Source organism: Zerene cesonia, chromosome 26, assembly GCF_012273895.1.
Source record: "Zerene cesonia ecotype Mississippi chromosome 26, Zerene_cesonia_1.1, whole genome shotgun sequence".
Taxonomy (NCBI): domain Eukaryota; kingdom Metazoa; phylum Arthropoda; class Insecta; order Lepidoptera; family Pieridae; genus Zerene; species Zerene cesonia.
Window position 1 is genome coordinate 3,496,390 of NC_052127.1, and position 24,878 is coordinate 3,521,267.

The window sequence follows — 24,878 nt, forward strand, 5'->3', positions numbered from 1 at the left end:
GGCCACTTTAATTTTATTAATAGATCGAAGGGTCACCAAAAATTACATGTCAATAAGCCATGCATGCATGTACCAAGGTCTCAAGAGATAAATAACTAGTTGCATAACTCGTTTATTATAATCGCGTAACGTTGAAAAATTCTTGAAAGTACCAGAAAATTATGTAAGAAACATAAAATAGAAAAAATTTAATTTTTTTTTTTCCGTCACAGACGAGATTTGAACCTACGTCCACGGAGCCTGTCGTTGTACGTCAACTAAAACTGGCGCCTTAGCCCGCTCGGCTAACGAACGAACTAACAGTAACAGAATGTTATAACAGTCATAAGCTGTTAGCCCTTACGTAGAGGATACGTAAGGAAATTGTTAAATCCTGGCGCTCCTGATCAGGATAATGGGATAAACTTACTATATTACTCTATTGGCACCAGTTCTTAATAAGTGTACAAAGTTTGAATGAAATCGGTTCGCGGGAAGTGGGAGAAAAACGGGTGTGAGTTACATACATACAAACATACAAGTGAAGCTAATAAAAGCGTGTTAAAAAAGAAATATGGCAACGTGATGTCAATATTCTTTAAGAAAAATAAATTCCCGTCAAAGCTTGTTAGTGTCAAAGAAATTAAAGAGAAAATTATTAAAAATATAAATGGCTACTCTACTTTCGTTCCTGTTCTTTCAAGTGTTAATAGCCTTCATTACTGTTAATGCGAAGAGCATGGTCCCCGTTCTATCTTTGGATCAAAAGCCTCCTGATATAAAAAATTTGACCAATAAACCAATAGAGGAACTGAAAGTAAGTTACAGCCTCGCTCTGAATGAGTGTTTTCTTTTAATTAAGGTATTTATTATTATGAAACTTCTGGTGCCTTATGGTGCATGTTAATACGTTATTGAAATGATTTTCGAAGTTCGTGGATCCAAGTAACGGAAACTTAAACTAATACAAAAGTTTATGTTAATGAAAGACTGTATGTATATAATTATATCTTGTAATAATTTACAGTTCCTTCCTTTTATAATGCTCATAGACAAAGATATGGACACGAGTGAATTTTGGCGGGAGACAGAAATATTGTCTTTGGTCAGAAACAACGAGATGGACATAGACTATGAGAAATGTGAACAAAGTAATCCAGAGAAAACTCTTGTTCAATTCCCCAGTCGACGTACTGTGAGGCCGATTTGCAGACGAGCTTATGGTTTTTATTTTTATTATAATTTTTGACGATGACAATTTATTTAACTATTTTCGAACAATTTCGCCTCCTAACGGAATATGTATTTGTACAGATTATCAACTGTGTCCGCAGTGCCCACGCTTCAGTAATCACACTGAATGCGAACTTTTTCAAGATTCTTGCAGGTATCTGTACATATTCAGTAGTTGATGATGAGTAAACAGTCTTTCTATTTTACAAGCCTCTTTTGAGCGTCTTAGCTAGGAGTCTCTATATGTCTCGACCCAACTTTTAATTTAAGAGGAACAATCTTAATTTAATGACTGTATTGATTTTGTAGAGAAAGAAAAGTAAAACCATCTGAATATAGGACATATTGCGACAAGAAATATGGAAAATGGCGAACCATGTTTATCCCATCTGACTATTCGCAGTGTCGATGCTGTGACGAGTGTGTTTTCTATCGAGGTAAACAGGAATTAAGAACTCAAACATGTTTTAGTTGCTACGAAATTTAATAGGACGAGTCCTTTCAAGTAATAGGTGGAATCATTTCAAATGAAATACTATTATAATCAATGTAATATAAATGTATCTACATAAATACTTTACTTTTATAGAATCAATCTAAGGAATCTTTAATATATTGGCAATATATTTAATGGCTATGGGTAATGGGTATTTTGGTCCTTTCAGTAATTTTAGTCCGGTTTTGTGCCATATTGACGGTACGCTGACCGTCGGCTGTCAGCACCGATGGTCAGCACGTTGCCAGCGCGACTCTGATACCAGCTTTCCATGCCATAATTAATGTAGTCTTAGGAATACTACCCACAAATGTCATGTTACTTTCAGAGCTTGACCAATCTTGCGTTCAAGATGAATATGATTTTGATGCCGACGAATTTTTACCAGTCACCTCATTGGGTACGGTTTTATACTATATAAATGCATAATTCCGTCGTCATACTTGAAGGTCATTCTTAATCATTTAATTTCGTATGTCACTCTTATGACAAAGCCTGCAACAGATCTAGTGGTTCGCCTGATGATAAGCGATCACCAACGCCCATTATCAGCTGCAAAGGTAGTGCCTTTGCGAATGCACTGCCCTCTTTAATGGAATAAGGGAGCCAATTTGTGCCGAAGCGTACTCAACTCCCACATTAAAGCACACATATTAATTCTAGAGCACTAACCTTTTTAACATAGCATTAAACTCGGTAAACTTCATCTGGCATCCATTAATTTTTTTGCTAAAAAAATTTATAGGTATATAGGTAAGAAAATTGGCGTTCTATGTCATTAAAATTTGCGACTGTTTCGGCTTACTTATCAAATACCTAATGATATAATCAGGTCATGGTTTAGCATAAAGGTATATAGTTCAAAATAAAGCTTTTCTATAAACGATTATCAGATTTCCGCGCCGGCTGTAACCCATACTGGGGTCATCCTGAACAAGAGCTGAGAGCTCTACGATGCGATAATATCTTACGCCGATGTAAGTGCATATTACTTTGACGTTTACTTATCATCTATTATTTATCTGTTGTCATAATGGTAATATTATCTGTGACGTGTAACTAAGAACGCACTTGGCTTGAGAGTTAGATTCAAAAAAGGACGGTTAATTTTCGATGGCTAATTGCCGATGTATAAGTATAACACAATACAATACACAATTCAAGTTACAAACTGTTTCATTTTATTAACGGGAATACTAACCCCATATTTTCTTTATGCGAGTCACTGTCATATTTCAAATTTCATTTCTTTTATAACATCCTATCCTACTAATATTATAAATTCGAAAGTTTGTAAGGATGTGTGTGCGTTTGTTGCTCTTTCACGCAAAAACTACTGAAGCAATTGCAATGAAATTTAATACGTAGATAGCTAGACAACTGGAATAACAATATAACATATACATATACTTTTTATCCCGATATTCCTACGGGATACGAACTTACGCGAGTAAAACCGCGGGGCGAAGCTAGTAGTCTATAATATTATTAATTGTTTTTTATTCGTCGCTCTATACAATATTGGTAAAGGTGAAACGAAGAGAATTACGAATTTCAGAATCTTGCGCTTCTCACTTACGTTTTCATTTAATTAATATTTTTTTTCGTGGTTCTGATTAAAGTTTTATATTTCATTTGTATAGGTGTTCCAGTCAACATACCGCTATTACCCAATGAGACCCTAACAATGTGAGTATAATAATTGAGCATACATCAACGATTTATTATAGGTATAGGCTTATGAGTATGTAAAAAATGTTAATAACATAAGCGTGTGAAGAAGGATGGATACTAAACATGAAGCCAATAATATGAATTTTTTTAAATTAGTTAACTATCCAAAATATACATTGGGATATTCGTCATCAGCCCATATTATATGTTCCCACTGCTGGGACACAGGCCTCCTATGTCAGTTAAGGCCATAGTAGTCACACTGGCCAAGTGCGGGTTGGCAGATGTCACGTGTCGCCGAATTTTTGATTCACAGCCATGCCGATTTCCTCACGGTGTTATCCTTCACCGTTTCGCGCAGAGGTGATGTTATCCACATGTGTAGATAAATTGAAAAATCAATTTAGTGGTCTAGTCTAGTCTCGAACCCCGACTTATAGATTTTGAAGTCCGAGGTCCTCACCACTGAGCCACCTCTGCTACTCATTGGGATATTACTAAAGAATATTTATTAACTGTGCAATATTATTACTATTCCAGCCGTCGCAGTTTCCGCTACGACCCCCCCACGGGAGGGGGGGACTGTCCCATATGGTGTCGCGGCTACGAGTGCCAAACAGGCATGGTGAAGGAGCAAGACTGTGCCCCGGGCGCCTTCCTGCCTGATAAGGATCAGTGCAATTGTTGTGGACGATGCAGTTCATATCAACGTTAGTTTTTATTAGTAAATCTGTAGATGCATGGGCATTTCTATATCATGTATCGCTTCTGCAAAAGCTCGTCGATGCATTTACACTAAGATATTTTTAAGTTATGGACAGAAACGCTATACGAAACTCAGGTAACTGTCTGACTCGTGTAGACGAGCTACTGAGAAGAATTGTTCATTGTACCTTGCATTGAGTTTTGCATAGTTTTATGTTATCTGTGGTTTTGCTCAGAAAAATTATCACGACTTTTTAATAAGCAAACGCGGGAATTGACAATAAGATTATCAGAACTATATTTAAAATTTTTATGTACAAATCATAAATATGAGTTAATTTTCGAAACTGCGTTGTTCATCGTTGTTTTACAAACAAAAAAACATTACAAGATATAATTAACTTCGCAGAATTGAATGAAAAATGTGCTGAATTCAAAAAAACCGTTCACATGGTAAACGGCTCAAAAGAAACTGAGGTAATTTGTACTGTTATTAAATATTGATTATCTGTATAATTACTGTCATATAAACGTTAATTCTTCTCCTCTTCTTCAAATCCCTTTCAAATAAAGTTTTCTTTGATAACCAAGTCTTAGGTTCTTTTAATTATGGAAGCAACTTTAAGTGATTATAATTTCAAATCATTCTGAGGCAATTGCTCCCAACACTTTTGTTTTATTATAGAAAAGAAAGACATGTCATGGAAACATGCATAGCCTAATTGGTTTGAGATAAGAATTTTTTTATTTTTTATTATTTTTTTTATTATTTATTTATTTTTTATATTCTTTCAAAATTTCTCATTTATAAAGCATTTCAATGCTATAAAACTAAAAATTAAATGGTTTGAGATAAGACAAAAAAAGAAAAGTCTGCTTTTCTGGTGATATGATATGGTCATCATCAGCCAATATATGTCCCCACTGCAGAGATACAGACCTCCTATTTCTCTCTAAGAAATACAACCCTTGAAATAGGCATGGCATTAAAGATTTTTGTCATATATTATACTAGCTGCGCCCCGCGGTTCCACCCGCGTAAGTCCGTATCCCGTAGGAATATCGGGATGAATAGTTGCCTATATGTTATTTCAGTTGTCCAGCTGTCTACGTACCAAATTTCATTGCAATCGGTTCAGTAGTCTTTGCGTGAAAGAGCAACAAACACACACACATCCTTACAAACTTTCGCATTTATAATATTAGTAGGATAGTAGGATTCTTATGGTCTGAAAACGGTTTCATATACTACGGACGAAACGCTACATAGCCTATAGCAATCGAAAATCACGTTCAATACCACTTATAACAAAAATTTAATTTAGGGCAATATCATTTTTAAGGTAGAGGAAGAGTTCCTGGAGCCAGGGTGTGATGATGGACTGGTTTGTAGACAGGGCTTCTGTCAGGACATCCACACCGTTCAGACTTTTGTGGGAGGAAGACGCAGGAGGGACCAGACCTTATACGAGGCTAATGGTTGTTTATAATATTCTATACCTACCGTTTATCAATATAGTGAAGTTATATAAATATGACAGATAACTTATAATTCTAGTTATTAAAAACAAAGATTTTACTAAATATTATGTTACCAAAGTCAGGATGAACCCCTAGTTTTTCTTGTATTAGTAATTTTTTAGATGCGAGTTCAAATGGATATGAATATATAGCACGATATTTCTAATTCGCATTCGAATTCGTTAAATAACAATAAATAATTGAGATTTCGTTTAGTTTTTGATAAAATGTAGAGAATCTTTATTAACGAATTTAAAATACGATTTATTCCGCTTTTTCAAATACTTAACTACGAGCATCGTAAATGGACAGTCTGCCTAAAAAGAAGAAAACCTTATCTCGTATAAAAATAAGCGATTAAAGTATTCAATACTGTATTAAAATGCATCCTTCTAGAGCCATGTAAGCGTGAACTGAAGAGTTTCAAGAAGAAATACGGTCAGGACGGCCATCTCCACTACAACGCGCCACAGTGCACGCCCCTCTGGCTATATGCACCTGTACAAGTAAATACCATCAGAATCAGTATTTCTTGTGTTTAATTTTACGAGTATTCGTTGGCCTGTTCAATCTTTGACAGATTATATATGCAGCTACATTGTAATCTACGCGAGTATTATACATTTAGAAATTAAAAACTTTCTAACGAGCGTGGTCCCCGTGTCTCCCCGTGACCACACTCGTTGTTAAGTGTTCGAATCGTCGGTTTAATAATATAATGAATAAATCGCGTTTAAATTCCGTTAAAAAATTTTTGATTTCTAAACCATCAGAATTATAAATTATTTGAGGCATATACTTCAATTTAAGAAGTTGGATACAATAAGAGGATATCTTGATGATAAAATGCATGAAATAAGTCGTGAATTGTTAGGGGTTGTTAGGTAGACAGTGAGTTTAAATTCTATTTAGTTTTATGGACGAGGTAAATATAAGTAAGACTTGAGAAATTTTAAGAGAGCAGAAAAAATTTGATCACGAGGCGGGATGGAACCCGCGTTTTTTGCCAAACCGTAGCAACGCCTAGCCACGGCCACCTGTGATCCCGCCACAGTAATCGAATTTCTTCTACTCTTTCGGTTTTATGTGCCTAATGTCTACTCCTTATAAAGCATTTCAATGCTATTTATAGTTTTAACTAAAAATTTAATAAGTAAGACTTGATCAATCTTTTTCACAGCTCAAAAACAAATAATTATTTTAATTCAATATTTATAAATTTCTCCTTATATTTACAATAACTAATCTCAAGAACATCGATCCGAAATGTATATAATTTAACGCTAGATAAATATATGGATAAGTGATATACTTTTTATTCAGACATGTGTCTCGTCAGTCGTCGTCCGAGTCTTGCGTTAATATTTATTATTTATTTAATTATATTGAATGTTTTTCACTAACCTAGTGCCGCCGCTTCGTTTGCTACTGCTCCTTGGAAGACGGTACTTTCATCGAGGGCATCAAGGTGCCTCGCGTTGAAGTGTCAAACATGAACTGTGGTAATAAATTGTTATTTACTAGTGGCCCGCCCCGGTTTCACCCCTGTATACGTATATACATACTAGCTGCGACCCGCAGTTTCTGCGTTTAAATTGATTTTGAATCCCAATTTTCCTATAGGAATATTGCAAAAAGTTACCTAAGTTATTTCTCATTACATCAGCATAATCTGCCAATGACAGTGCCATCAAAATCGGTCCAGCCGTTCCAGAGATTAGCCGGAACAAACAGACAGACAAAGATTATAAAAAATGTTGTTTTGTCGTATGTTGCGTATGTATATTCATATGCATTATAATATTACAAACAGACACTCCAAATTTATTTATATGTATAGATAATCTATAGAATTCAGAAATAACGTACACATCCAAATGTTGAAAGTGTTTTTTTTTATATCGCTTCAATAGTTTCTGAGATTAGCGCGTTCAAACAAACCAACTCTTCAGCTTCATTATTTAGTGTAGACATATATATTTGTTTGAACGTTTTGTTTAAGATTGTGCTCGCGAAAAATGTAGGACTGGCTCAGACATTGATTGCGACGGTTATGGAAACTATAAAGACGCTCTGTTTACATCTGCCTTCGACCGCTGGGACGAAGACGCTAATACCACGGGTTTGTAGTTATTTCTCCCACTCCTATACTTAATATTAGAAAGAGAAATAAGGGGTCATCCATAAAGTATCTACAGATATGTGGCATTCTGTAACAAGGGGCACAAGCTCTGTACATGCATAGAATTAGAAATGTGTGACGTCATATCACGATGCTAATCATTCTGCATGATCATAGACACTTTTATATCGGGTCCATTCGCGTTAACCTTCGGGGAGTATCCAATTATTTATTACTAGCTGTGCCCCACGATTTCACCCCCGTAAGTCCGTATCCCGTAGGAATATTGGGATAAAAAGGTGCCTTTTTGTTATTGCAGTTGTCCAGCTATCTACGTACCAAATTTAAGAGCAATCGGTTCAGTAGTTTTTGCGTGAAAGAGTAACAAACATACACACATCCTTATAAACTTTCGCATTTATAATATTAGTAAGATAGGATAATCTGATCTTCTGGCAAGGGGAAAATTTAATATTTTTTTTTATGTCCAAAATGAACGAGGAATAAAGGATGTTATTTTTTGGATCAAAAACCCAACTTATGAACTTGTAGCTCCATTGGTCTTCAACCGAATGACGTTTTTGTGTTTGAAAGGAAAATGTCATATTTCCACACCCACTTTCGTCCCAATCTAGAATTTTAAGTGGTACCTCCCCACTTGGATGACGTGAGGTTTTAATGTAATAAATAATTATTTAAACGGACAATTATCTTTCCCAGAGCCGTCGAAAGCAACAACCAAATTGCGCACAGGATATGAAGCAGCGCTGCCAACGGAATCTCATTAATAAATAGTTACTTTGCTTTTTAATTTATTTTACGTTGAATAAAAGATTTTTGCTGTGTTTAAAGTTGTTATACGTTCACTGCGTTTTAATTACATTCACTTAAATAAAATATTACATAATACTCTCATTTTGTATGTGGTAGTCGAGCACGCTTCGGCACGAATTGGGCTAGCTCGCACCGGGGAAGTACCACACCCCCACAGAAGACCGGCGTGAAATAGCATACTGCTGTGTTTCGTTCGGTGAGTGGGGGAGCCGGAGGCCCATATCCTCTTCCTTACCCTTCCCAGTCCTTTCCTTTATTCCTCTCTTCAATCCTTTCCTAATCCTGTTCCAACTTGCAGTCGGCAACCCATTTGTAGAGGCGTAAGATCTACATTGGACCTTACGCCTCTCCAAATGTTCATGGGCGGTGGTAGCGCTTACCATCAGGCGACCCACCAGCTCCATTGTCGACGATGACATAAAAAAAAAAAATAGGAGGCTGTATATCAGCAGGAACATATATGGGCTGATGATGATGATGAAATTAAATATTGCCTTAATATGTTGATGACAAACACAGCTTTAACAATATACTGACAATAAATGAACATCATTACTGTGTACAAAGTAGAAAACATTAACATTTTTGATTTCTGCATATTCGACAAAAAATGGTTCCTACTTCCTTTGTTGTATATGTCCAATGTCATTTCAATTCAGCACGGTTACCTTCCGCGCCTGCGCAGTGAAAACATCAAACAGCTGATTGTTATGTCAATAATATGCTCCAAAACTCTAACAAAAAATCATGGATGTTTTGTTTAAAATCAGTGTAAAATTACAAAATAATTAGTTTTTATTTTATTTTGAGAAAGTTTGATAAGTGACCTTCACCTAGCGCTGCAAAATGATATTTCTGTACGACCTTGTGACGTAATTTTCATAGCACAGTACTTCTATGTTACCAGTAATGGCCGTTTTCCCTATTTTTATTAAAATTGTCTAACTTATACTCTTGTAATTGACTACATAAATATAAACATAAGAGACACACCACATTAGAGATAATTGGAACAAGATCATTTTGTACCATATTTAAATAAATAAAAAAGACAATGTAAAAATAATGTTTAATTGCTTCGATAATTGTATTGAAAATATTTTTGACCTTATCCATATATTATATTATTATATATAGCTATTAATCAAGTATGTTATAGTAACAGAATATTCTCATGATATTATTGTAGATGCTTTTATAGCTTTAGTTCAGATTTAGATCGATGATAATAGCAACACTCTTGTACATACTTCTCGATGTCATAGAGCTGCAATGAACTGAACTGCGGAGCGCGGAACGCCATAGACTATACATAAATGCTAGGCGAACGCGATTCTTGAACGTAAAGTAAAACGCTACTCGAGTTAGTAGTCGATACGTCGCGCGGGGAACAGTGTCTCGACTCGTAGTTTTTATTTTAAGAAAAATAAATATAGGCTGAAGTCTTCACAGCAAAATGCCAAATATTATAAACGAGGTTAAATTAGACTTTAAGGATGTGTTACTAAGACCGAAAAGAAGCACACTGAACAGCAGAAATGACGTGAGTACAACTTTTTAATTTACTAAATGTACTGAAACCTGAAAGATCAAAGTTCGAGTGCTGTAAATGATCTCATCTTTAATTAAAATGTTTCGGAATTGGCGTAAAAATGTGCATAATGTTGTGTCTGAAATGGTGATAATATAATATCTTTAACGTCGCTAGATGGTAACGCGTATATAAACATATTGATCCTATGTTTAATTCAGAGTTTATGTCAGCTAATTGTCAATTTATTTGATGTGATATTGAGATTACTAATTTACTGTTACTATAATATCAATTAGTATGCACCTTATCAAATTTTAATAACAAAATACATATTATAATTCGTTTTATTTGTTCGATTATATCCCTTAAGTCTGAAGTAAATTGTTTAAAATTAGAATCTACGAAAATATATATATGTAGTATCTAGCTGTTCGAAATTTAAATAAATAATATATTAATTTTCAGATAATATAAATATGATACACGATAATAAATATTATAATAAGGTTTCACTTAGATAAGTAAATAAATAATAACAAATGTAGTTATATAACGCAAATAACGTATTGAAAAACTATTTGAAAAAGATATTTTTATAGTATTTTTTATATCAATGTTTAAACTAAGTATCACTACTAACATTCAATAATACTGTATATTAAATTGACTGTAGATTTAAAAAGAAAAGCTTTGTTTTTCTTTAAGAATCTTTTATGCATAACGCGCACCCCGGTTTCCGTTTCGCTTTGAATTTTAATACAACTTTTCTTTTAATTTTCTTTTATTTGAATTTTTATCGCCTTGTTTAGAAAATAACAAACCCCATAAAACAATTGTTGCAATAATTCGGTGATATATGATACTTGAATAAAATTTCGGCGAAACATTTTTTTCGTTCAAAATTTATGATTATGTAGTCTGTATGTATATTTATAATGATAAATGTAGTTGCAAACAATAAACAATAAAAAATTTACTTAAAATTTGTAGCTGGTCAGCCGCGACATCGCCTGTAGTGTTACTAAATAAAATCTCTACACGAAAGTAACTTGATATGTCTCTTCTCCTCGCCTAAACCACTAAACCGATTCGGATGACATTTCTGATAAAGGCCCCGGCATGACCCGTGAAACGTTTTTTCTCTATATAAAATCCTTCCTTGTGCCTTAACAAGTATAAAAAAAAATGTGCCGCATTGGTCGCGCCGTTTTCGACGTATGCCGTTTCGGAGATTTCGATAATATGACTTATAAATAATGCATTTATAAATAATTCAATAATTCATTTATTTTATGGTTCATTTATATCATGGTCAGTTACATAATAGAAGCAATGAATACCAATAAAATATTATCTTCCAATATTCTAATATTCCTCACCGAAGTTATGGTCGTAACTCGTAGCGTATTTTTATGTTTGCCTATTTATTTTTTTACACGCTTTTTATTAGCTTCACCTGTATGTTTGTTTGTATGTTTGTTTGTAAGTTTGTTTGTAACCGACTTCTTTGGGCGCGATTTTGACCCACTTTAAACGGCCAGATTTCGTTCAAACTTTGTAGATTTATTGAGGACCGATGACAATACACTAATTTGATAAAATTATTCCAGTTTTCAATTTGCAAAATATGATTTTTGTTAAAGCGTGTTTTTTAGTTTTTTTAAACTATTATATTATTATTATTTTATTTTTTTTGTTACGCCTATTTAAGTGTTAAGGCGTTAACAATTCATTGCGTATTATTAGTATGAGTATATAATTCACTGCTTTAGATGATAAAATGAATCTTTATTTCCCCTCAATTAGTTACAATTTTGTCGAGAGGCTCTTTAGCAAGCAGTCTAATTAAATAAATAAATAAATGTTTGAGTTACAGTTTGAAACAATTGTTGGTATACATAACATCATGTATAAAAAGTCACTGCGCAATCGCACAGTATAGTATCAATTTATGTAATACTAGCTGCGCCCCGCGGTTTCACCCGCGTAAGTCCGTATCCCGTAGAAATATTGGGGTAAAGTTCCCTATAGTAAATGTTAGTCCAGTTGTCCAGCTATCTTCGTACCAAATTTTATTGCAATTGGTTCAGTAGTTTCAGCGTGATTGACGGACAAACATCCAAACAATCACATTTATAATATTAGTGTGATTTTCATCACATTTGAGTGCCCACGTATGAGTTCGTCGTATAATGTTTATAACACTTGTTGTCTTACCAACCCAGCAAAATGGTATCCGTTAATGCGGGTGTTTTCAAATGGGGGATTTCCCTTTTCGCTACATAATATAGTTACATGTCATTAATATTATGCTTTGTTTGAGTCAGTGGAATACCTTCGTTTGTCCACACATATTATTGGTTATATGATAGTTCGTCTGATGATAAGCGATTACCACAGCCTATGAACATCTGCAGAGGTAGAGACCTATAGAGGTAGAGACCTATAGAGGTAGAGAACTATAGAGGTAGAGACCTATAGAGGTAGAGACCTATAGAGGTAGAGACCTATAGAGATAGAGACCTATAGAGGTAGAGAACTATAGAGGTAGAGAACTATAGAGGCAGAGAACTATAGAGGTAGAGACCTATAGAGGTAGAGAACTATAGAGGTAGAGAACTAATGAGGTAGAGAACTACAGAGGTAGAGACCTATAGAGGTAGAGAACTATAGAGGTAGAGACCTATAGAGGTAGAGACCTATAGAGGTAGAAAACTATAGAGGTAGAGAACTATAGAGGTAGAGACCTATAGAGGTAGAGAGAAATGCGTTGCCAGCTTTAAGGGGGAAGGAACAAGGAAATGATGGACGGTTGAAAAGAAGGAATGGACTGGAAAGGGTGAGAAGAAGGCAACGGGCCTCCAGCACCTGCATAAAAATGTTCTATATATTATATTGCTTATAAAAAAAATTCACGCAATAGGGTTAAATGACTATTATTAACAGTATGATAAAAAAGCGTCATAAAATGAATCTGAGAAATAAATCACTAAATAGTATAAAACGAAGTCGCTTTCTCTGTCCCTATGTCCATTTTGATAGGCTTTTTTAATAAATAGAGTGATTCAAGAGGAAGGTTTATATGTATAATAACATCTATTGAACTACTCCGAATTAACGCGTGCGAAGCCGCGGGCAAAAGCTAGTAATCTTTTAAATTTCCTCTCAATTCTATTCATGCCGTATTGTAATTCAAGCGAGATTAATAGCTTTGAAACAAGATCTTTCATTATCTTTGATCAAGCCATAGAATATACAATAGATATTCTATGGTTGACCTTTGATCTATAAAACATTGAATAAAACCAATGACGTCATAGATCAGAAACCAGACTATTTCTGTACATTCATTATTCTTAAAGAGAGTAATTGCTATGCAATACGTATGTTTTTGGGCATCTCAGCAATGGTTAGTATTTTTTTTTCTGTTTGTCCGTTTGTATGAGTGTCATTAATGAAAAAAACACTTGGCTGATTTGGACAATCTGGACAATCTCTAAAAATAAATTTTAAGAGATAACATAGTTCTTTCAATGTAAAATCTAGTATTGTTAATAGGTTTTTCTTTATATAAAAAGGCGAGATGTATACATCAAAAGTTATAATAAAATATGTCACAACAGCCTCTACTTCTAAAATCCACTAAGTGCAAATTTTATGGTCCGCGCAAGTTAATTTGTAATCAATGATTTTTACTATTTTTATTTGTCACTGGTTGCCATGGTGACGTCCAAACAACTATAATAATGCTAATTTTATAATGCTCGTCGTTGTATTTAATTGAAATGGTTATGTGATTTGCATTGATGTATATTTAATTCTTAAGCATGATATCAATCGTTATCACTTCATAGTATAAAACAAAATCGCTTTCCGCCGCATGTATGTATGTATGCTTAAATTTGTAAATTACGCAACAGATTTTGATGGTTGTTTTTCTAATAGAGTGATTCAAAACGAATATTTATAGACATAATAACATCCATAAAGCATAAAACTACAATATCCATAAAACTACTCCCACTGTAACGCATACGAAGCCGCGAGCAAAACCTAGAAACAAATCCGACCATGCTTTCATGCTTTCACGCTGACATGACCGGTAGCAGAAAAACCATAGAAGTCATATTGCAGTATAGTTTGTTTATAACGTAGAAGCAGAAAATAAACAGCGAAAGATTGTACAATTCTAAGAAAACCTGCCTTTGCACTATGATCGTACCGTCAACAAAAAACAATAATAAATAGGCCTTGCATTAGTCACACAGTAGAACGCATATAAAAATGATTAAGTCAACACTCCGATTTGTTTTGCTGCGGTAAATGCATCGTCGACAATAACAATGCACAGTAATAATTGAAAGGCGTAAGTCTGTCCGTCTACGCTTTTACGGTCAAACCATAGCACCGATTTGTATACAGTTTATATTAATACTGATATTATAAAACTGAAGAGTTTGTTTATTTGAACGCGCTATACTCAGGAACTGTGGGTCCTATTTGAAAAATTCTGTCAATGTTAGATAGCCCATTAATTGAGCAAGGCTTTAGGCTATAAAACTGCGGGCACAGCTAGTTGCTAATAATGAAAATGTTTGTGAGATACTCAAGCAAGATGTTTGCAAATGTGTCTTCGAACATTTTACATCAAACAGGCTATTTCTTTCTCAATAATCAAGCCCTAAGCAACTCTTTGGGGGTTGATTTTCCAAAGATTTCAACAAAGAGGTGTGACGTTTTTGTTCGTGTTTTGTTAGTCGCAGATGAAACGGCAGGGAACAGCTGTTAATCAAAGTAAGAATTCGCGGATATGAGAGTATTGAGAAAATGAAGATTTTATCTTATCTCTCGTAGATCAGTGGAGAGATAAAGTGAAGAACAGGACACATTGTATTGAATTGAATTTGTTACTTTAATTTGATCATTCGTGAAATTTACAATATCTAATTAATTTGTATTCAACCACACAAGTTTGAGAGAATCTCTCAAAAAAAACTATTTCATTCAACCTAAGAAAAACAAAAGCGAATCTAAAACGTTTTTTAACACCTAATAATCAATCGATCAATTATATAATATATATAATAAATTGTATAGTTTATTTATTAATATGTATACATTATTTAAACTACATAATAAAAAAATTGCAATAGCGTCCTAAAGTCAGAGCCAGCACTGCAGAATTAACTTATTATTTATTTGCCTTGGCGACAAATTTTTCGACCTAGTACTTAAGTAAACTAAGATATGCCAATGGGACAGTCGATTTAATTCATCTTATTCCGTTTTCAGCAAAAAATCGACCATATAAGTATAACGATGACATTAGTAGAAGAATATAAGCATAATTAACTTCTTTACCACTAAAGAAGATACATGTACCATATGATTGAGATATTTTGTATCAACTGCTAAACAGTTTCTCTGTTTCAAGTGACCTTCTTAAAGACCTCGACACATTTTTTAAAATACACCTCAGTGAACAAAATGTGTTATGTAACTGTTTGGCGAGAACTCGCGCTTTTTGTGCGAAAAGTCGTTTGATAGATAACCTAAATACTAGTATAATATTGTCCTATTACTCTTTATATATATTTATAATAGCGGTCCGCCCGGCTCCGCCTGTGGCACATCTATAGTCTTTACTACTGAGCGATCAGGTACAAATTCAAATAGGAAAAAAATTTTGCAAACGATTCAGTAGTTCTTGCAATTAGCGCGTTTAAACAGACACGCTTCAGTTTTGTATTATCAAGTAAACATATCATATTATAAGTATATATTGACTAGACACGTGCCGTCTACGTCTGAGTTATATCATCTTAGATAACATTCAACGTAATATAGGTAATATAACGTAGGTATATGTTTAATGAATAGTTAAATAATAATTTCCTTTTTGCTACTTATCCTACTAATATTTTAATGCAAAAAGTTTGTAAGGATGTGTGTGTGTGCGTTTGTTGCTCTTTCACGCAAAAACTACTGAACCGATTGCAATGAAATTTTGTACACAGACAGCTGGACAACTGGAATAACATATAGGCAACTTTTTATCCCAATATTCCTACGGGACACGGACTCACGGGGGTGAAACCGCGGGGCGCAGCTAGTATTGTATATATCTGAAAATCAACACTAAAAATCAAAACTCTGTCTGACCGTCTCTCTGTCCCTTGACTACGCCTAAACCACTCTCTTTTTCGTTCGGAAATAGCTAAGTTAATTCCAATTAACAAATAAATCCGTTTGTCCATTTTACTGTTCCATTTTGTTTTGCCTGACCAACGCCTTTTAGGTCAACCTTGTTTCATCAACATAATCTAGTGAACTAAAGTCAATCTTTAGTAAGACTATAGTGAACTCTATCCGATATTTTTGTGAAGAAAGAAAACATCAGGAAGTTTATTGATTAACTGAAATATGAAAGTAGTCTATATCAAAAGAAGAGTAATTAATTTCTAGGATAGCTTCAGTAATATCACAGCGTTGGAATCCCATTTATAGTTTGTAAAGTGAAACCTGATAGAAAAACATAATTCATCAAGAAAATAAATTAATATTCTAAGCTTGCAATTGAAAATACTTTATATTCAGTATGGTTGAATTTATGATTGTTGTCTGTTGAATTGATTGATGACTGTTAACAAATTATTCATATTTCTCTATAGTTAATAGTTGTATTTTAAATATAATATAGTCTAGGTTAACCAACATAGGGGTTGATCATGGCTGTAACACTTTATCTTCGATCGTTTATAAATGAACAAAATTTAAGAATGAAATGTTTAAAAGAGACTTTAGTTTTGAAAATGTAGCCTTATATAAGGCATAAGGTCCATTGCAGACCTTACGCCTCTACAAATGGATTGCCGACTTTAAATTAGGAAGGGATTAAGAGAGTATTGTCGGGAGGAAATGCTCGAAGCATGCTCGACTACCACATACAAATATACGTAAATATGTCACATTCAATTAAAAGTATTCAGATTTCCATCGTCACATCTTCTTTTACAACGGCTAGATGCGATAACAAACACCCAGTCTTCTTCTTATTCTTCTTTTCTAAATGGCAACTCCCGATTCCACTTAGGACGGATTCTGCCAGTGTCACGTTTTGTACAGATATTTCAGAGGATTTTATTGTCGTGTTATTATGAGCTTGTATTAAGCATACTCTGTGCTAAAGAAAGATCACGGGTGAGATGTACTGCTTTGAATTGACGATCTGACATACACCCAAAGTCACACGTGTCCCAATTGAAGCTGATCTTGTCTCGAGACAAAAGTTCGATAAAAATACGTTTATCTGTGAATAGCTCGGTCAAATCATCACGGTTACATAGTTACATAGTTGTATTGGCACCTATGTACTGGGTATTTATATCTTAATTAAAGGCGACAATGACCATCAAATCCCATTGCTATAAGCTGGCCGGTAGCCAAGAAAAAATAAAGAAGTAATGTTTCGTTATCAAACAATTCGACTTTCCTGTTGGTTTTGGTATTTTCCGAAATAGCGATTCGATTTCACCAAAATATGAAACTGGAGTTCTATCAAAAAACAGTTTAAACTAATCAAGTTCTATTTACTTAAGTGCGTAAAAAAAGCATTTAGGTTTATGCTTTATTTTTATCATAGAAACGAAGAAAGACATTAGTTGGAGTATATTCCATCATCGTTTTTATATACACGTTTTTAATATTATAGGAGCATTAGCCTGTCTTTAAAATTCATAATGTTAAATTTGAGTAGAATTGATTGATATTTCTAATATCCTTAGTCCTTACCGCTGTAGTTCTGGCAAAATTTAAAAGATTTACTCTTTATTTAATCTTCATAAATTTTACACGTATCGAATTCAATTGTTTTCTTGGGTCGATAAAACATTTTTCTTTCATCATAATCTAGAATCATAAAGCTACTACAGAAACAACAATCAGAAAAATTCAAGGACGCTAAGGATTCCGAAGAAATATCAATCCTCGTGCTAGAATCTAGATGATGCCGAAGAATATTTCAATAAATAGGCACAGACTGAACATCGATTACGCAATGATGTAAGGTTAAAATGTTGGAAATGTATAATTTACTGCTATATTGGAATTGTAGAAATTCTGGCATTTTTTTTAAATAACTATGAGTCACTAATTATTGTGTAGTTTTATATTAAACAGTTTCATATAAACTTGTAAAAACTAAACCTTTTCCTTACTCATCCCAGTCATTTTCTTTATTCCTCTCGTCAATCCTTTCTTAATCCCTTTCCAATTTTAAGTCGGCAATCCATTTGAAGAGGCGTAAGATCTGCAGCGACCTTACACCTCTCCAAATGTTCTTGAGTATGGCATGGTTGTAGCGCTTACCATAAGGCGACACACCAGCTCCATTGTCGACTATGACATAAGAAAAAAAAACTGCACCAAAAAAAAACTATTTTAATTTGGTTGAAAAGACGTACTACGTGAAATTACCACTCAGTTAATGATTTTCTCATATATTTCGTTAATGTCAATTCCATATAAACACTGTAAATTTTTAAGATTTTCTTATATTTGTTTTGCATACAGCGGAGGCATAAACAAAGATACTGAAACCAGAACTTATTAGAGGTTAATTTATACAATGTTATTAGAAAGGCATGAAGCTTGTAAATTTACCATTCCGGAGCTTACCCTATTACTGCTGATGTATGTCATTACTATAATCTTTCTTAGGAACAAAGAAAAAGCTTTATTCGACTTGGGTAAATCTGTTTATAACAAGCTTTGTAAATACTACGCAACTCCGAGCATGCAATTCAACTGTTAACATTTTATATCATCGTCACACGAAGTAATAAACAAAAAGAACAGATAGTAAGGGGTAATCGAATTTAAATTATCGTAAAATGTCACGCAAAATTTGATTAAGTTATATATTATCGTGCAGCGTAAATGAGTTTTTTCTCGAAAGATGTCGGTTACATACAAACATACACGTGAAGCTTTTAAAGCATGATATAAATTATTACTTTTATAAATTAAAAGAAAGAAAAAGTTATGCTATAAGAAACATTATTTGCAATTGCATATAGTCAAAAAAATATGACCTCCACACTCACGTGTCCTATAGCAATTACCTACGCATGTTTTGATAATAAAAACACGCATTTATTAAAAATTATTGAAACGCTTCTTTGCTTCAATCACACATAGAAATTAAATATTAGTAATAGCTTTTATTTATTTATTGATATATTTTTACATATTGCTATAATTTTTTTTTATAAACAGGTCGGTAAAGGTAAAAAGGTCGGCTTTATTGCACAATAGCAATTTCTTCCAAGCAACAGTGACAAACAAAAAGTGTTAAATGACATATTCGGGAATACAGAACTTTTATTTATGATTCCGAGCATTACATTTCGTTTGATTTGATTTGAATGACTCATAAATAATTTAAATAATTTGAGCAACCCACATATGTTCCCAGTGCAAAAACACAGGCCACCTATGAGGGTTCAGGGGAGTTACCGTGACGTCTGTAAGCAGTACTAATTCCAGAACTAACTATCCCCGTTACTATTTCCAGGTGGATTTATTCCGCGAGATCACATTCCGGAACTCTGGGCAGACGTACCGGGGCGTGCCCGTGATGGCCAGCAACATGGACACTGTTGGAACATTCGAGATGGCTCGGGAACTATCCAAGGTAACCACACTTTTAGCAACAAACAAGGTTAAAGAAAAATTTATCCTAGAAATAGACCGGTTCAACGGCTCTTTTGATATAAATATTGTAAAGTATTTGGTACCCATAAAACGAGTAATTTATGCACAAATTTCCATATGAGTATTAGAACTTCTGCATTCTACGAGATGGACGTACAGGGTAACGTGAAAGGGTAAAAGCAAGCGCTTAAACGAAGACTTTATAGGAGATAGGCCGGGGAGCTAACAAAATTGGGTGGTAGTTTATAGCCACTAAAATCTCAAGATAGACACAAAACGAATTCTTTAGAGCAGGCCTTCACTTTCACTTGAAAAAGGGTTCATAAAAATGAACAAATTTTATTACATATTATAATAAAAAAATTTTTATGTTAGTATTCAATTATTTTCTAACAAGACTGAAAAATGTATAACTGTAATATACTTACATTTTTAATATACCTTGCTACGGTATGGCAAAAAGACACGGATTCGAATCCCGCCCCATAATAGAATTTTTCCATTCTTTCAAAATTTTCTCATACTTACTTTTCCATTTATTGGTTGGCTATGATACGTGGTTCCCTAGCCACTTGGCTGCGTTTGTGGTAAATGTTGGAATTTTTTCATTTAATTACTAAATAGGGTCTAAAATCGAACTGTGCAAGGTTTTCACATATTTATAAAGCCCCAGGAAATGTATGTTATCATAACAATTGAATAGACGGGAAGATTAAATGGCGGCAAACATTGCATCAGTTTATAAAAAGAATATTTTAGAGTTGATACTAGCTGACTAGCGAACTGCTTACTGAGAATTTACTTTATTTATACTTATATATAACAGCTATAAAATAAATAAATAGTGTTCGCGGAACTTCTTATGGGTGCATTTCTAAGGATTGCTTGTTTGTAATTAATAGAAGGAAGGGACACTTAACGACCACTGAAACAATTAGAACTAAATCGAACTCGTTCTTTTAAACAATGCAGAATTCCACATAGATCAATCCTTTGATACGAGTACATAAAATAAGCTTGTATAAATAAATTCTTGAATAGCTTTTATAGGTATGTCGGACTCCCACACCAATAGGGGACTTCCGACTAAACCAAAATAATGTATTAATTATCCATTGTGGATTCTGCTTATTAGCCCATAGTCAAATTTCAACTATCCCATCAGTCATAACTTGCCGCGACATATTGCGGTTACGTAAGCTTTCATTAAAACAATTGCTATATTATAATACAAGAACAATGTTTGTAGTATTTTCTTGCATTTGATTATACGCAAATACGACACAATTTTTTAAATTTGTCTTTAACTTCTAAGCGATATGAGTCTTTGGTATGGTATGTAAAAGAACCATTCTTAAATACGTTGGTGGAGATTTCTCTCTTCTGACTAATATTAGAAAGTAGAGGGTAATATAGTACTATATTGTATATATTACTAGTTCTCCTCTCGCTTCGCCCGTCTAGTCAAAGGAAAAGACAGTCCCGAGGCTTTAGCCATCTAGTTTCCGTTCCCCTGACATTATTTGGATAAAAACCTATAATCTTCCGGGATACATACTAATCCTTTCTCGGGTCCAAGTTGATTTGATGGCTTAGGAGGAGGATTCGTGGAGACAGACAGACTTCGTTTATACCATTAATAGGGATATACGCTTTTAAGAAATCAATACGTATGTTCTAATATTTTCCAGCATGGCCTATTCACCTGCATCCACAAGTATTATACACTAGAGGAATGGAAGAAGTTCGCGGAGGAGCACTCGGAATGCTTAGAACAAATGGGTAAGACACGGAACAATTGCGTTTTGATGATCCTACTGAAATTATAAAATGTATATTTTTTTTATTTTTTTTTATATTTTTTTTTTATGGCAGGGCAAGCAAAGGATCAGGTGGGCCACCTGATGTTAAGTGGTCACCACCGTCCATAAACACTTGCAACACTACAGTTACAGGTGCTTTTTATTTGTATGTTCAGTTGCACAAAGACTGCTGGACGGATTCTGATGATTCTCACATCGCGTGTAACTTTTCGCGTGTGGCTTGAATAGTTACTGTTCTCTTGGGATTTGTAAGATAAAACATATGCTATCCTTACACAGATCTTAAACTGTCTTTGTATCACATTTCATCAATAATCATTTAGTGATTTAAGTGTGAATACGAGGCGGGCAGAATTAATATCGCACTTATTGGTAGGAACGAGTACCAACATAATATATATTCTCGGTCGATGTTTATAACAAATAATAATATAATTTATGCTCGCTACTACATGTGGCAATCTAATATTGGCTTGTATAAAAAAAGAAAAAATAAACAAATTAACAAAAAAACTTAACCGCCTTTAAATTGTCAGAACTAGAAGAAATTCATTTAAATAAAAAATAATCATGGAAATCGGTTCACCCAATAAAAAGTTATGAGGCAACAAACACAAAAAATATATTCTCGAATTGATAACCTCCTTTTTTGAAGTCAGTTGAAAAAACAATTGATAACCTCCTTTTTTTCAGTCAGTTCAAAATTGCAATCAACACAATTGATAATAATATAACTTTTATATTTCAAGCCGCAAGTTCGGGCACAGCAGAAGCAGACTTCGACAGGCTGTCTGAGATTCTGAATAACGTGAAAGAGCTGAAATTCGTCTGCCTGGACGTGGCCAACGGATACTCGCAGCATTTCGTTGAATACGTGAGACGAGTTCGGGCTGCCTTCCCTAGACATACCATCATCGTGAGTAGACAATGCTTTTTGTTAGCCCGGTATCGGATCTAAGCCTTTCTGACTAAATGTTCAGAACCCTTAGGAATAGATTTTTTTATGTCATAGCGCGCAATTAAGCTGGTGGTTTACCTGAAGGCAAGCGATCACCACCGCCCATGAACATTCGCAAAGGCTCAGACCTCTGTGAATACGCCGCAAAGGTTCAGACCCCTGCGAATGCGCTGCCCGCTTCTTATATATTGATGACTGGATAGAAGGAAAGAACTGGAAAGGGTCTGGAAAAGGAAATGCTAATTTGATTACGAGAAAACTTTAACTAATAAAAAATCTATTTATTTTTAAATTTTTTCCATTTCTCTCGTAAATAAGTCTCATCTATAGACTCTAATTTATAGTAGTGTTTAGTATATGGGAAGTCTAAATAATAAATCATTTATATCTACTTTGATTGTTATGCTTATTAAACTATTAATATAAAATTATGTGAAATGCATTGTTACCAAATGACAGTTATCAATAAATGCATTTAATATGTTTCATTGTATTCGTAATTTTAATATCTATACAAATACTAGCTGCACCCGGCAGACGCTGTTCTGCCTTACTCTGATCATTTAGAGGTATGAAAAATAGATGTTAGCCGATTCTCAAACATACCCGATATGCACACAAAATTTCATAAGAATCGGTCAAGCCGTTTCGGAGGAGTATGGCAACGAAAACTGTGACACGATAATTTTATATATTAGATAATAAAGAGGAAAAGTTTTTTGTTTGCTTGTCTCCGAAACTACTGGTCCGATTTTGAAATTTGATTTACCAAAAGAAAGGTACATTATTCCAGAGTGCTATAGGATACTTTTTACCCCGGAGATATACCATGGGCAAAGCTGTAGTGTAAAAAAAAATACCATTAAAAATATTTGTAGAAGTTTACATGAAAAAAAAATGTATTGTACTTTGAGCAATAGATATAGGACTATAAGAAAAAAAATGAAATTATTTTGGCGCCAAATAATCGACCGTTAATTTGAAATACAATTTAATTCATATACCCATGACCATTTAATTGTATTTGATTATAATGAAACTCATTCAGCCTTAATTTATTTTTAATTGCCTTTGCAATTTTATATATATAATCTTATCCATATCTATTAATTTGTAATTGTTTAAAAATTTACTGCATTAAACGTGACCAAACCTAGTGTAATAATCACTATAGAATACGTAGCTTGCTGAAGTCTACAAATGTACATAATAAAAAGGAAATATAATAATATGAGTGACGTTATGTCAAAATGCAGCCCAAACTATAGCTAGGATTGGATAGTTTTAATTTTTAGTTTTATAGCAAGGAAATGCTTTATAAATGAGAAATTTTGAAAGAATAGAAAAAAGAAATTCCTGCCTCGTGATCAAATTTTTTCTATTCTTTCAATATTTCTCATTTATAGGATTGGATAGTTTTTGCATAATGTTTGCTTTTATAGTATTCTAGCTGTACGCCCCGACTCTGCCCGGATAATCATGTATCGATTGTAAAGTGAAGTCCCGTATCCCCTAGTGGAGTATGGGGCAGATGATGTACATCTGTTTCACTGATCGATTTTCTTTACGGACAAGTAGGTGATCAACCTTCTGTGTCCCGCCAGACCGAGACATTTTTTTTGTGCGTCCCCACCGGGAATTGGACCCAGGACCCCTCGGTTCTACGCTCACGCGTTAACCACTGTGCCAAGGAGGCGGTCAAATGTATCGATTGAAATAATATAAATTATTTTTAAGTTGGATCAAACTGCAAATGTTGTGCAAATTCGTTTAAAATCGGTTGAGTAGTTTAGGAGTCCATCGCGGACAAACAATGTGACATGTAAATTGTATATATTAAGATGTGCAGATAACATAAATACTTCAGAAATTATAAAGCATTTCAATACTATAAAACTAAAAATGAAACAATACTTCATTAGTAGTATAGGTAAAATTCTAAGAATAGATTATGATCTTAATCTTGTCCTTAATATTTTTTTATTTACTAAGTGCGCGCGCGCTTGTGTGTGTGTGTGTGTGTGTGTGTGTGTGTGTGTGTGTGTGTGTGTGTGTGTGTGTGTGTGTGTGTGTGTGTGTGTGTGTGAGTGTTTGTGTTAAACGAAATGTTATTATTGTCTTTTTACCTTTTTTTTCAGGCTGGCAACGTCGTGACTGGTGAAATGGTAGAAGAACTTATTTTATCCGGCGCTGATATTATTAAGGTATTTGTAAAGTAGGTTGAATAATAAAATGGCAGAGTAACGATAGTTATGATTTATTCTACAATTTTACAAAGACAAAGC

The 24,878-nt window shown here is 34.0% G+C and overlaps 2 protein-coding genes across 2 annotated transcripts in view; both read left to right on the forward strand.

Moving 5' to 3' along the window:
- The window catches only part of LOC119837171, a 10,266-nt gene extending 2,528 nt beyond the window's left edge, over window positions 1-7,738 (forward strand). Inside the window, exons 3-15 of the mRNA XM_038362694.1 lie at window positions 694-796; window positions 1,007-1,202; window positions 1,294-1,366; window positions 1,522-1,649; window positions 2,037-2,108; window positions 2,602-2,685; window positions 3,352-3,397; window positions 3,923-4,092; window positions 4,497-4,564; window positions 5,431-5,566; window positions 6,005-6,114; window positions 7,017-7,110; window positions 7,611-7,738. Coding sequence (XP_038218622.1) covers window positions 694-796; window positions 1,007-1,202; window positions 1,294-1,366; window positions 1,522-1,649; window positions 2,037-2,108; window positions 2,602-2,685; window positions 3,352-3,397; window positions 3,923-4,092; window positions 4,497-4,564; window positions 5,431-5,566; window positions 6,005-6,114; window positions 7,017-7,110; window positions 7,611-7,738 — 1,408 coding nt within the window. The remainder of the gene's footprint in view (window positions 1-693; window positions 797-1,006; window positions 1,203-1,293; window positions 1,367-1,521; window positions 1,650-2,036; window positions 2,109-2,601; window positions 2,686-3,351; window positions 3,398-3,922; window positions 4,093-4,496; window positions 4,565-5,430; window positions 5,567-6,004; window positions 6,115-7,016; window positions 7,111-7,610) is intronic.
- Window positions 7,739-9,904: 2,166 nt separating this feature from the next.
- The window catches only part of LOC119836975 (GMP reductase 1-like), a 19,583-nt gene continuing 4,609 nt past the window's right edge, over window positions 9,905-24,878 (forward strand). Inside the window, exons 1-5 of the mRNA XM_038362449.1 lie at window positions 9,905-10,107; window positions 19,673-19,792; window positions 21,504-21,594; window positions 22,385-22,551; window positions 24,732-24,797. Of these exons, the coding sequence (XP_038218377.1) occupies window positions 10,021-10,107; window positions 19,673-19,792; window positions 21,504-21,594; window positions 22,385-22,551; window positions 24,732-24,797 (531 nt within the window). The 5' untranslated portion in view covers window positions 9,905-10,020. The remainder of the gene's footprint in view (window positions 10,108-19,672; window positions 19,793-21,503; window positions 21,595-22,384; window positions 22,552-24,731; window positions 24,798-24,878) is intronic.